We start from the raw sequence: 12015 nt of genomic DNA, 5'->3' as shown, positions 1-12015 counted from the left end.
TTTATTTATTTTTGACAGAGAGAGAGAGACAGAGCATGAGCTGGGGAGGGGCAGAGAGAGAGGGAGACACAGAATCCGAAGCCGGGTCCAGGCTCTGAGCTGTCAGCACAGAGCCCGACATGGGGCTCGATCTCAGACCATGAGATCATGACCTGAGCCGAAGTCAGACGCTCAACTGACTGAGCCACCCTGGCGCTCCTGTCGTCCTTTTCTTGTGGTGCGAAAACCCACCAAAAATGTGGCAGGTGGATGCCTTATCTACTGTGACTGCCTGGTGAGGTGACTGGAAATAAAGGAAAGGAATACCAGGTGGCTGTTGAACACTCTTGGGCTTAGCTTTTTAGAGCAAAAGCCAAGAACCCAAAGCGAAGAAATAAAGGACAGAAAAAGTTGAGGAGGGAGGAGGCACAAGACGGGCGGACGGTGGATGCCCAGCAGTGAGAGCAGGGTAGACACGGAAGTGGCAGCATCACAGAGGACAGAACTAGAGTGATGGGAAGTAGGAAAAACTAAAGTAGTTCTGGATTGCAAAACCATAGACCTTACTACACCTCCATGATCTTAAAAAATTCGGTGTTGGTAAAGAGATGGGGCTGAACGTGTCTGCAGCAGAGCCCGTGACCTGGCTAGCCGTATTTAAACGCTAAACCAGCAATTGTTTTTGAAAACTTCAACTTTGAACAGCCTAATCCCTGAATGATGTCCCAGGTGGATGTTTCATTAACCTCTTTACTGGTCTCCATGTGCCCAGCGTCTCCCATATCAGTTTGAGGTCCCCACATGTGTTGGGGTTGTCTAGTAACGTTGCTTTCCCATTGGGGGGTTCTGCTCACAGGGTAAAATCCAGACTTGTAAGTGGAAGAACAAAGACTTTCCCTAGGTGGTCCTGCTCTGCAGTCTCGCCTTTACGCCTCTGTTCCCTGCATGTGTCATTATGGCCACTTCGGAATTCTAAACACATCCTGCCATCCAGGCCTCCGTGCATTTGCTTGTGTGATTGGTCTTTTGATTATCCAGTTGCAGTCTCTCGCTCCCGCTTTAATATCACTCCCAACTTAACTTTCCCCGATTTCTCAATGCTTCCTTCAGTTTCCATAGCTCTTTGTAGCAAATAGTCTGATTTTATTACAGTTCATTGCATTTTCTACCCTTGCACCCACACACAAAGAGGACGTCCTCTTTCTCGTCTTGGCATCATCCGTACTTTACAACATGCCTGGCACATGGTAACTACTCAGCAAGTAAATGCTTTCCAAAAATCAAGGCTTCAATAATAGCATTGAGCATTGATGTTAACTAAGTGTCATTGATGGAAAGTCAAGGGCTGAATAAGTGATAACATGCTGTGGAGTGGTGGGGAGGTGAAGTCCTCTCTGTTCCGTAAAATCCTTCCAAATCCCTAGAATAGGACTTCTTTGAATTCATTTCTGATTTTATGTTAGTGGGCATAAGATACCAGGCAATAGGAGTGCCAATTTTAGACAATTGAAAACACATAAGTAATATAGAAAAGTTAGCTCTGTCATTAGAATATTTAATGACAAAATATTGGGCACTGATTTCCTGTCAGAAGGATGAGAATTCCCCTTGGGCGCATTATTTCTTGATTATATCTTAGTGGGGGAAGAACAGTGTTCAATGAATGACATGGCCAACATTGAAATAGGCTTAAAAATATTAGAATCTTGGGAATATAGGCGGTTAAATCTGTTTCTTCACTGAACTGGCCTTGAGATTTTTTTTTCTTTTTAATGTTTATTTATATTTGTGAGAGAGAGAGAGACCGTGCAAGGGGGGGGCGGGGGGGAGGTGGGCAGAGAGAGAGGGAGACACAGAATCCGAAGCAGGCTCCAGGCTCTGAGCTGTCAGCACAGAGCCCCATGTGGTGATCAAACTCACAAACTGTGAGATCATGACCTGAGCTGAAGTCGGAAGCTCAACCAACTGAGCCACCCAGAGGCCGCTGGCCTTGAGATTCTGATAGTAGAGTTGTTTGTTTAGGTTCAATGCGTAGCTTACCAGACTTGCATGACATGAATTATTACCACATCAGTGTGGGTCACATTGCTCTTTCTCTGCCGATCAAAACTAGACATAAGGTGGCTGGATCTAAATAGTGGGGGACATTTTCGATTCCGTGTGCAAAAAGCACATGGTAGGGCTGGTTAGTGAAAAGTGGTCTGAACTGCCTATTCGCCCTCAGTGTGGTTGGAACCCAGCCTGTGGACATGGGGTGCATGGATGGAATTGAGGGGGAGAAAGGGGTTGTATCTCACCTGATGGACATTTTTGAAAAGGATTAACCCCGAAGTAGTGATGACAAGAATCACATTTTGTTCTCAGTGAACATAATTTTCAACAAAGGAAGAAGCGTTCTATTTTTTGGTACTGAAAAACTGGGTGAAAAATTTGTTTATTAAAGTGAAAGAAAATTATTTAAGTAAACATCATGGTGCTTCAAATACTCAAGAATATATGGTGGCTGTTACTTTTAGCTAGGGAAAAACTATACTTAAGCGTACATAGAATTTTGGTCTTTTATATTCTTGAGTTTTATCTTGAAAGTCCTCTAGTTGAAACCTTAGATTCTGGCATTTGTGGCCCTCTTAAAAGAGGCTTTTAACCTAGTTTTGGCCATCTATATTACATTTTGCATTTTTTCCATTTAAGTTAAGGCTATATTTTTATTCTTAGCAAACAGCAGCTCTTTTTGTAATAGAATCTCTTTATTCAAGGCAGTATACAATTAAAGAGAGGAGGAATGTATGACTTCTTACAAGCTGCCATTGTATTCTCTTTATAGCCCTTACCACTATCTATAAAGGTTTTATTTTTGCTTAAACACTACCCACCCCCCACCTCTCCTCATCCCATGTAAGTTCTGTTTGTCAGCCTGAGGTGGGCAGAACTTCGTATTGTCTAAGGCTCTATTCCACAATGCCTAGAGGAATGCCCAACCCATTCTGGCCACTCATTGCTACTTGCTAAATTAATAGAGATACAGTAGTAATTTTTCTGAGGACACTTGTTTTGTGAAATGGACTTACTGAACTCTTTTGAATGTATATGTTTTCAGCAGGCACTGGCATGATTTCAGTGTATAAAAGTGTCCTCCTTGGTTTGATTTCTCTTCCCTTGGTTACCTGTTAATCCATTCCTGCCTTTTTTTTTCTTTTTGGTTAATCACAGATGACTTTGGGAAACATAGAAGCTGTGGTACAATCTTTCCAGGAGTCCTCTTTTATTTTTCTTATGCCTCCTCTTGGCCCATGAGAAGTGGCATCTAGTGATTGTGATACTCTGTCATTAGCTCATTGGTTCATCTTAGGATTCTAGGGGAATTCAAGGACTTGACAAGGGCTTTCTGAGAATAAATCTTGTTCAGTATAAAAACAACTGTTTGTTGTTAGGTAAGGGTTTCCAACTGCCATTTTGGGCAGTTTCTAACTGCTATATTGGCTCTGGCTCAGGGAGTGGGCTTAGATTTCCTAGAACAGAACTTGTCCTCAGAACATGTCTCGGAGACACGCCTTTGACCCAGTTAAGTGAGTTCTCTCCTTATAGCTATTTATTAAAGTGTAAAGCATTTTCATGAAGAATTGACTTTGTGAAGCCCATGGCTATCAGAGCAGGGAATGCGTGTGTTAGAAGAGAAGAGCGTGCATTTTGGTCAGATGGGGCTGGATTCCAGTGCTAACTCTGTCATTTTGTAGTTTTGTGACTTTAGACAAGTTTCTTACCTTTCTTCAGCCTCAGTTTCCCCATCTGTATAATTTGGTTAGTAATACCTACCTGGCAGACCACAGGGCTTTAATAATAACTGTTTATGTAATTATCGAAAAAAAGCTGTTAAAAAGGCTTGATAAAGTAACCTGCATCATGCTGAGTTAATTTTAGAGCTATGTAGTGGTCTGATGAGGAGGCCAACTTTTGAACCTGCCATTCTTTGAAGAAATCAAACTATTAAAAATTTTGGAACATTGGAGAATTCTTGCTCCTTGCTTTAAATGGAACAAGTCCAGGGGTGCCTGGCTGGTTCAGTCCATAGAGCTTGCGACTCTTGATCGCGAGGTTGTAAGTTCAAGCCCCACGTTGGGTATTAAAATCTTTAAAAAAGAAAAAATTAACTGAACAAGTCCTAAAGCTCAGGAAGAAAACAAAACAAGACTATTTGTCATATCAGTGTTACAGACCAAGCCCCAGCTTCACATCCCGTGCAAGTCCCTGTGCCTTGACCCAGTGTGTAAGTACTTTTGGAGGCTTCCTGGTCTTACATGTTTTTTTTCCTGCCAGCTTTGGATTCAGGTTTCAGGTAGGACAGCTGCGCAGATGAGGCAGTCAGTACTCTCCTATTATCTTCTAGTACATTTCTATTTTACCTGTCACATTTTAATCTTAGGACATTTTCTTTGTGTCTATTATTCCCACAAAGATAATTATTGGTTATTTGCAGCTCATCTTTTCCCTTTTCCTGATTCGGAGCCAAGAGAGGGGACGCAGAAAATAAATGATGCCTACTTTTCGGTTTGTTTGAGGCCAGCTCTGGTCTCTAGGCCAGACACCAGGGTCTCAAAGGTGGATTGATGGATGGTTTGGGCCTTCCAGGGTCTGGGTGGAGCTTTGCTAGGATTTCTCTAGAGTTTGGGAATCTGGAGGGAGGGAGGGAGGGAGGGAGAGAGAGAGAGAGATAATTCAGAAAAAAAAGCGCTGCTATTCCTCTCATGTAGTCAGAAGTCATTTTTCCAAAGTTATTTGATATTCTTGGATAGAATCCTTCCTTACATGGAACTCTCCTGCAGCTTTTAGGTTATATCATTTTTTTCTGCCTAAAAATATCTGTCGAATAATCATAAATGCTGGCTCCAAGTGTGGAGTGTTCATTTATACATAAAACTGCTAATAGTAAGTAAGACCAGCCTCATAGAGATGGCAAGTGGAGAAAGCATCAGAAATGAAATGGGATGCCCTCTCCTAGCACAGTTTATATCTTGATTGTCTGGGTACTGGATTTGTAAGGAAGCTGCAAATGTAATGTCCCATCTTGGGTCAGTCAGTACCATTCTCCATCAGAGGCTTTTGTCGTGGACACATCACATGGCAGTGACCGGTCAGGGGGCTGGTCATTTTTTATTTGAGGCGTACATTGGGAATTTGCCTCCAGGAATAGTCTTAGATACTATTGATCTGGTTAACCAGCCACCCACAGTTTAAATTGCAGAAGTAGCTTTCTTTTTCCTCATCTACTGGGTAAGAAGCCTAGTTAGATTTATACCTTTTAAGGAAAGATCTGTTAACACCTGTTTCAGTAGTCTTGTTAGGCAAAGCTTTGTCATGATGCTCTGTAGCCTTTTAGTGAATAATACTAATTCTGCCTCTTGTTTTATTGTTGGAAGATTTTAGAAGAATGGTCACTTATTTTTCATTGATTTTTGACAAACGTGCCTCTGGTTATCTTGGGCTGCTTGGTTCCTGTAGCCCTGATTTGAGACTCATCTGATGAAGCAAGCATAGCCTGAAGTATGCTCTTGTGATTTGATTAACATGGTTCTATTTTAATATCTCTGGGGACAAAGAATATATCAGTGGTGAAAATCTCTCTCTCTCTCTCTCTCTCTCTCTCTCTCTCTCTCTCTCTTTTCCTCCTCTGACAAGACACAGAATGCAGCACGAATTGTTTTAATGCTGACTTTGGAAAAGCAGGAAATTCTTAGTGGACAAAAAATGATGAGGTTTGGGCAGTGATAGGATGTTTTACGTTATGCATTTCTGAGAACTTGTAATAGTTATGTCTATCTGCTTTGTGGCTAGAGAGAGAAAGGAGGGAGGGAGGGAGAGAGGGGGGGGGGAGAGAGAGAGAGAGGGAGAGAGAGAGAGGGAGAGAGAGAGAGAGAGAGAGGGAGAGAGAGAGAGGCTGCTATGATAGGAAAGGTTAAGTGCCAGGGAGCCTGCCAGGATGTGACTCACGCTCCTCAAGGCTGGGTGATGCAAGACAAGGCTGCTGCTGTCTCATTCATGTCTGTTGTCAGAGACAGGTCCCCGGGCACTGGTGTGTGTCAAAACTTTTTTTTTTAATCTCTCCTTTATTGACAGTGAAAACAGCAAAGTGGTCAGTTGGCCTCAGGATCATAAAATGCCTCCTTTTATAATAACTCCATGCCATGATGAATACGGTTTGCTCCAATAATGACTTTTGCTCTAAGAAAAATTGATATTGGGACACAGGTGATTTGCCTGGTTTCTGAGGTAACTTGGTAGATTATAATCTGGTTGCCATAGCAACCCAGCAGCAGGGAAAATTACAGGGACTAAACATTTGAAGAGTGGTATTTTAGTAGGATGCTTAAAAGCTCTTTGCCTATCATCTTTCTCCCTGAAGAAGCGGGGTGAGGGTCAGGAATTGGCCTCCGTAAGCAGAGAAGGGATGGCATAAATGGCTTTTGGAGGCTGGGTGCCTCAGGGCCATTCTTTGAATTGTGGCCTGGTGTCAGTGACCGCCAAGGAACCGTTACACTCTTCATGCAATGTGATAAGCAGGTAATGTGACAGAATCTGGACCATACCCCAATTCAGAAATCCCTTTTCTTGCCCGGGACTTTCCATAATACTGGTGAAGTGTACTTTGAGAACCGGCATTCGGGACATGTTGTCTGACAGTTTTGAGAGTGGTGGAAGAGAGTACGTGAATCGGGGATTGTCAGAGAATATCTGGGCAGAGTCTTGGTGTCCTTTGATTTTTTTTTTTTTTTTCCTCCAACTAACTAATTCTACAGGCATGTAGTATATGTCTTATCCCAAGAGGTTCCACATAAGCAAATGGATTCTGCTGTATTACAGTGATGTTGGAATTGGTCTAAGGACTTTTAAAAAGACCTAGGGAACTTTCTTTGTTGGAGTGTCTTTTTGTATTCCATTGTAGTCGAGTTATGTCCTATGTTTATGTGAAAATAAAGTTAAATCAAAACTATTTTCATGTTAAGAATGACTTTAAAAGCTCAGTTTCAAGAAAGCAATTGAAATGTTTTAATCTCTCTATGGAGATCTGAAGGGATTTCCTTTTGAGTTCTTAAAATGGCACAGTGTGTTTACATTGGTGAGAATTTGAATACTTAAGACTGAAAGATTATTGACACAGTTACCGTACAGGAAAAATAAATTGCCTTGAAACCACCGTTATAATTCAAGATAATGAGAAGCACCAGGGATGAAACTTGGACTGCTTTTCCCTGAATGATCTTGTTTTCTCCAGCTAATGTATTTCCTGATTTAAATAATTACAATATCCCAGCAGTGTCTTCTGTGGGGAATTATTAGAAGAAGGAAAATACATGGATATTAAAGGTTTAGTTTTTAAAGATCAAACAGCTTTGATCTCAAACATTTTTACCAAACGTAAATTATGGTACATACAGTAAATAATGTTATCTTTTTAGGGTGAACATTATGAAAGCTTAATTTCTAAGTTAAAATAATTGTTTGCGATCGTTTTTCCTTTATGTTTTCAGACTTTCATTCCTTAAATAGAAATGGTTATCAAGCACATACTCTATGCCAGGTACAGTTTTGAATACTTCTTTTATGCCAGGCCTTGTATTTCTAGAGCCAATGTTAAAGAAAGAAGGACAGACCCTAAAATAATGGCTTAATTAATTGCAGTTGTAAATTCTAGGAAGGAGAAGTGTAGGGGTGTGTGTGTGTGTGTGTGTGTGTGTGTGTGTGTGTGTGCGCGCGCGAGACCATATGGTGGGAGACCCAACCTGTCCTGAGAGGCAAATGCCACTTTTCTTTTGTTTGGTTTGGGTTTTTTTTAGATTTTATTTTTAAGTAATCTCTACGCCCAACGTGGGGCTCAAACCCACAACCCCAAGATCAAGAGTAACAATCCTCCACCGGCTGAGCCAGCCAGGTGCCCCAGCAGACGATACTTCTTAAGCTGACAAGAATGAATAGGCATTAGGTGGTCAGGCAAGGAGTAAGGTGGGTGGTAGGCAGTGAAGGACGACAGGAAGATTATTACAGGCAGAGGGAACGGTATGCTTGATGGTTTCAATGCAGGGAGGGACAAGGCTTGCCCCGAGAGCTAGAAGATGAATATGACCCTGACATCCTTTCAGTTTCCAGAAATGTACAGTAATTATTTTAATAGTGTTAACCTTGCACATGATGATTTTCAAGTACAGGTTTTCAGCTTGGATTACATCTTTTAATTTGTATTTAGATATAAATTAGTGATTTTTTTTTTCTTTTGTTACCTAAAGGAACTAGATTAGAGCTAAAACTGTAAGGCTCTTGAAAGAACATACTTTGCCATTGCTGTGCTTGGTCTAGTCTTGGAAGTTGTCTGCTAATATTAAATATTTATGTTCACTGACATTTAGATAATAGACTTAAAGATTTGAGAGTTTGAGGCTGATTTGTGATATTATTCATTTATTTTATAGTGTGTATCATTATTTCTAGATCTTCCAAACATTTTTCTTATAAATTGCTTTCTTTGTTTACACAGTAGAATCCTATAACCCAGGTCAGTAATGGACACTTGGGAACAGTATACAATAGTGTTTAGGCCAGAACTATATTTCTCTGTGCCATTTTCCTTTATAAGTATAGTTTCTGGTCTTTTTTCTTCTATATCTGTTGTTTCTAAATTAGTGAAAGAAAAGAAGGAATTGTGTGAAAGAAAAAAAATTGAGTTTTTAGGGTACATAACATCATAAACAACACGGGAGAATTCACTTAGCTAAATTCAAATGCACGTACTTCTCCCCCTTAAATTTGAACCAGGTCTAAGACGTATCCTAAGTTTTGTGTTTATACAGGATTCCGTGCCACATACTTCCTGTCTAGTACATAAATTCAAGTAATAAAACCGTTGAAGAGAAACCCCAGATGCTCTAGTATTAAACTGAAATTAATGTGTTATTTTGGCAGGTCATTCTCGTTCAAGTTAATCCAGGTGAGACTTTTACAATAAGAGCGGAGGATGGAACGCTTCAGTGCATTCAAGGTAAGGAAGTTTCTGTAAGCCTTGTAATCAGAGGGGTTTCTCCTTTATTTATTGTTTTAAGGAAGTAAAGTTTTTCTTTGTGTCGGCATGTTCTTTTCCAGAAGTAAAATTTATCTTGGATTTTTTAAAAACTTTTTTATCCTTCTGTAAAATAGGGTCTCCTTACTGCTGATGCAGGCCTGTGATGTGTAAGGGACAAAATCAAAATGCCTCTGGTATTCTGTCGGCTTTTACGTGAATTGATTTAACTTGGGAAAGCTTGCAGTATGTTAATATATTATGGAATTTGGAAAATGTTGAGGTTTTGAAAGACTTTAAATTCTCAGCTGAGAACACAAACTTGTTCAAAGTAGATAAAAATTTCAAATATATATTGTGATGCTAACCAGATGATGTTTTTAGAGGTAAAGTCTGTATGAAGTGTCTGTTATTTGCTACTGATTAACAGAGGACTCTAAAATTTAGTGGCATAAGACAACAACGTTGATCATCTCAGTTTTTGTGGGTCAGGGATTTAGGCACAGTTTCACTGTGTCCCACGGCCCCAGGCCTCTCAAGATGCTGAAATACAGGTGGGGGCTAGAGCCACAGTCATTGGGAGGCATGGCTAAGGGTCAGTCTGTTTCCAGGCTGGCTTGAGTGGTTGTTGGCAAGATCTAGGTTTTTGTGGGCTATTGGCGGGAGGCTTCACTCAGTTCCTCGCTAAGTGGCTTCTGCACGTGGCAGCTGGCTTCATCAGAGCAGCAACTAGAGGGCAAGAGGGCAGTACTAGGTCCCGCCCACTCGAGAAAGGGAATTGCACAGGGTGGGAGCACTGGCAGGAGGGAATCATTGGAGGCTCTTTAAGAGCTGCTCGCCCCGGTCTTCCCTCTGCCCCTAGTAAATTATGTTCCTCCATATGCAAAATACTCCCTTCCAAGTTCTCTGTTACAGCATCAACCCCGAGTCCAGAATCTTGTCATCTAAGTAAGTTCCAGGTGTAGGGTGACACTCCTTGGGTGTAGTTCTTTCAGTACAGCTCCTAGGGCATTTCATTTAATTTCTAGTTGTGTAAGACAATGCCTCCTCTCTATAGTTCACTTTGGAAAGAAGTGACTTAGGTAGAGTTCCGTGTGGGAAGCTCAATCCAGATCTGTAGTTTGCCTGTAAACTCTACCATGTGGGAGGACACTGTTTGTGACAGCTCTTCTTGGCAGTGATTGGGATTGTAGGGATTTGTCTGTAATGGCAAATTCAATACTAGGTTATTGGCTGGACTAGAATCTGACCAGAGGCCTTATTTTTAATTTCTGGACTTGTTCACCAGTATATAAATGAATGAAGGGAAATGCCCTTTAGTTTTAGTTTCCCATAATGAGCTGCATGGAAAAAGGGTGGTTTTTCTATTGCTTTGTTTAATAGCAGAGCATGCTGCTTTGTGGTTTTGCTACTTGGTTTTGTACCTATGAGAACAAAATTTAGGGGAAAAAAACCTTCTACTTTTGGAGAAATGAGTGTATTTTCAAAGATTCAAGCCTAATGAATTTTAATTGCAGTTAATCTGAAATGACTTAACCATTCTATTAATGATTTTTACCGATTGCATTTCTCTGACCATTATGTTCCTGAAATTGATCTTTGGTGTTCTAAAGCATTTAAAAACTGAATCTAGGCTTTGGTGATGAACCATACAAAGAAACTTCAGGTAAAAGAAGAAAGGAAATAAATACATTAAAATAGTATGAGATACAGAATCTTCTATGTACTTATAATTCTGTAATAAACAGATACTGTCAACAAATAAAACCTCAAGATCCACTGTCTTTAAAAAAAAAAATCACTCTAGAAAAATTCGGTAAAAAGTCATTTCACCTACATAGAACGAACCCAGTATTTTCAGTTCAGTAAGAAAGCATTTGAGCTTCTGGTCATGGTCACATTGGAGCCCCATGAATGAATTGGCAGGTAGACTGTGTTCCTCTACAACTCGAGTGTGTTCAATATAATCTATAAAAAGCAAATTGCTGAGTAGATCAACATATATGAAATCCACTCTTTTGTGCCACCTGCTTTTATTGTTCTGTGTCTAAAGTCTGTGCATGCATGCATGCCTCTGTGTGTGTGTGTGTGTGTGTGTGTGTGTGCGCGCGCGCGTGCTCATCTAGTTAGCATCTCCCCCACTTTTTTTCTTTTTAGTTCATGTCAGTAACTGGTATACTCTGCCGGGAACGTTACAAGTATATCACTCTGTTCACAGTTGGAGCATTGTATTTATTCATGATGATACTTGGAGATAAGTGACATTAACACCTCTTCCAGTGATTTCAGAAATGTCTTTGACTAAAGCAGAGTTTTGGAGCCATTTATCTTTGGCTTCCCCAGCCTTCCTATCCTTTGCTCTCTTCTGAACCCCCAGCTACTATGGTTATCTATTTGTGGGGCATGGTGGTACCTGGCCCAATTAATTGAAATGACACAGGATGTGAGAGACCAGGAGAGGGAACCAAGTGGTTGGGTAGGGCTTGGGAAGCCCTGGGGCAGCAGGATGAACTGCAGGAGCTGAAAGGAACCAGGAGCTGAAAGGAACCTGGAGTCCAGACCCAGGGACTGTCACTGTTGTATAATAGACGGTCCCTGAGCGTCCCCCACAAATAAGCCTTCTGTCGAGTTCCAGTGTGAGTGAATGCTTCACTCCACGTGGGTAGAGCATATCAACACAGAATGTGGGAATGAGCACTATATTTGTAAATTCCAACACAAATTGTAACATTTTTATCCTTTCACTGCAATCTACATCCCTGTTGTTGCTAATACTTATTTAGTTCTCAGGCTAGGCTTTGTATTCTCTCATTTAATGGATATGATAGTATACATAAGGCTGAGGCTCATGCAGGTTAATTTAAATACACAAGATTCAAAAGAGGCAGAGTTGAGTTTTCACCCCTTGTATGTCTGATTGGAGAGCATGAGCTCCTTATTGCCTTGCTCCGTGGCTTTACATCAGGGAGCCGCAGTAGTAGGACTCCGTTCCC

At 40.9% G+C, this 12015-nt stretch overlaps 1 protein-coding gene across 6 annotated transcripts in view; it reads left to right on the top strand.

Moving 5' to 3' along the window:
- Nucleotides 1-12015, top strand: part of FNDC3B (fibronectin type III domain containing 3B) — a 358808-nt gene that overhangs the window by 91288 nt on the left and 255505 nt on the right. For 3 of the 6 annotated variants that reach the window (XM_053903637.1, XM_019463180.2, XM_019463181.2), the window contains exon 3: nucleotides 8929-9004. The exons of the other annotated variants lie outside the window; for them this stretch is intronic. In XM_053903637.1, coding sequence (XP_053759612.1) covers nucleotides 8929-9004 — 76 coding nt within the window. The remainder of the gene's footprint in view (nucleotides 1-8928; nucleotides 9005-12015) is intronic. 6 annotated transcript variants of the gene reach the window in all.

The sequence above is a fragment of the Panthera pardus genome, unplaced genomic scaffold, assembly GCF_024362965.1.
Source record: "Panthera pardus isolate Hobbes unplaced genomic scaffold, ASM2436296v1 HiC_scaffold_16, whole genome shotgun sequence".
NCBI classification, from domain to species: Eukaryota; Metazoa; Chordata; class Mammalia; order Carnivora; family Felidae; genus Panthera; species Panthera pardus.
This window is presented reverse-complemented; position numbering and strand designations above follow the sequence as displayed.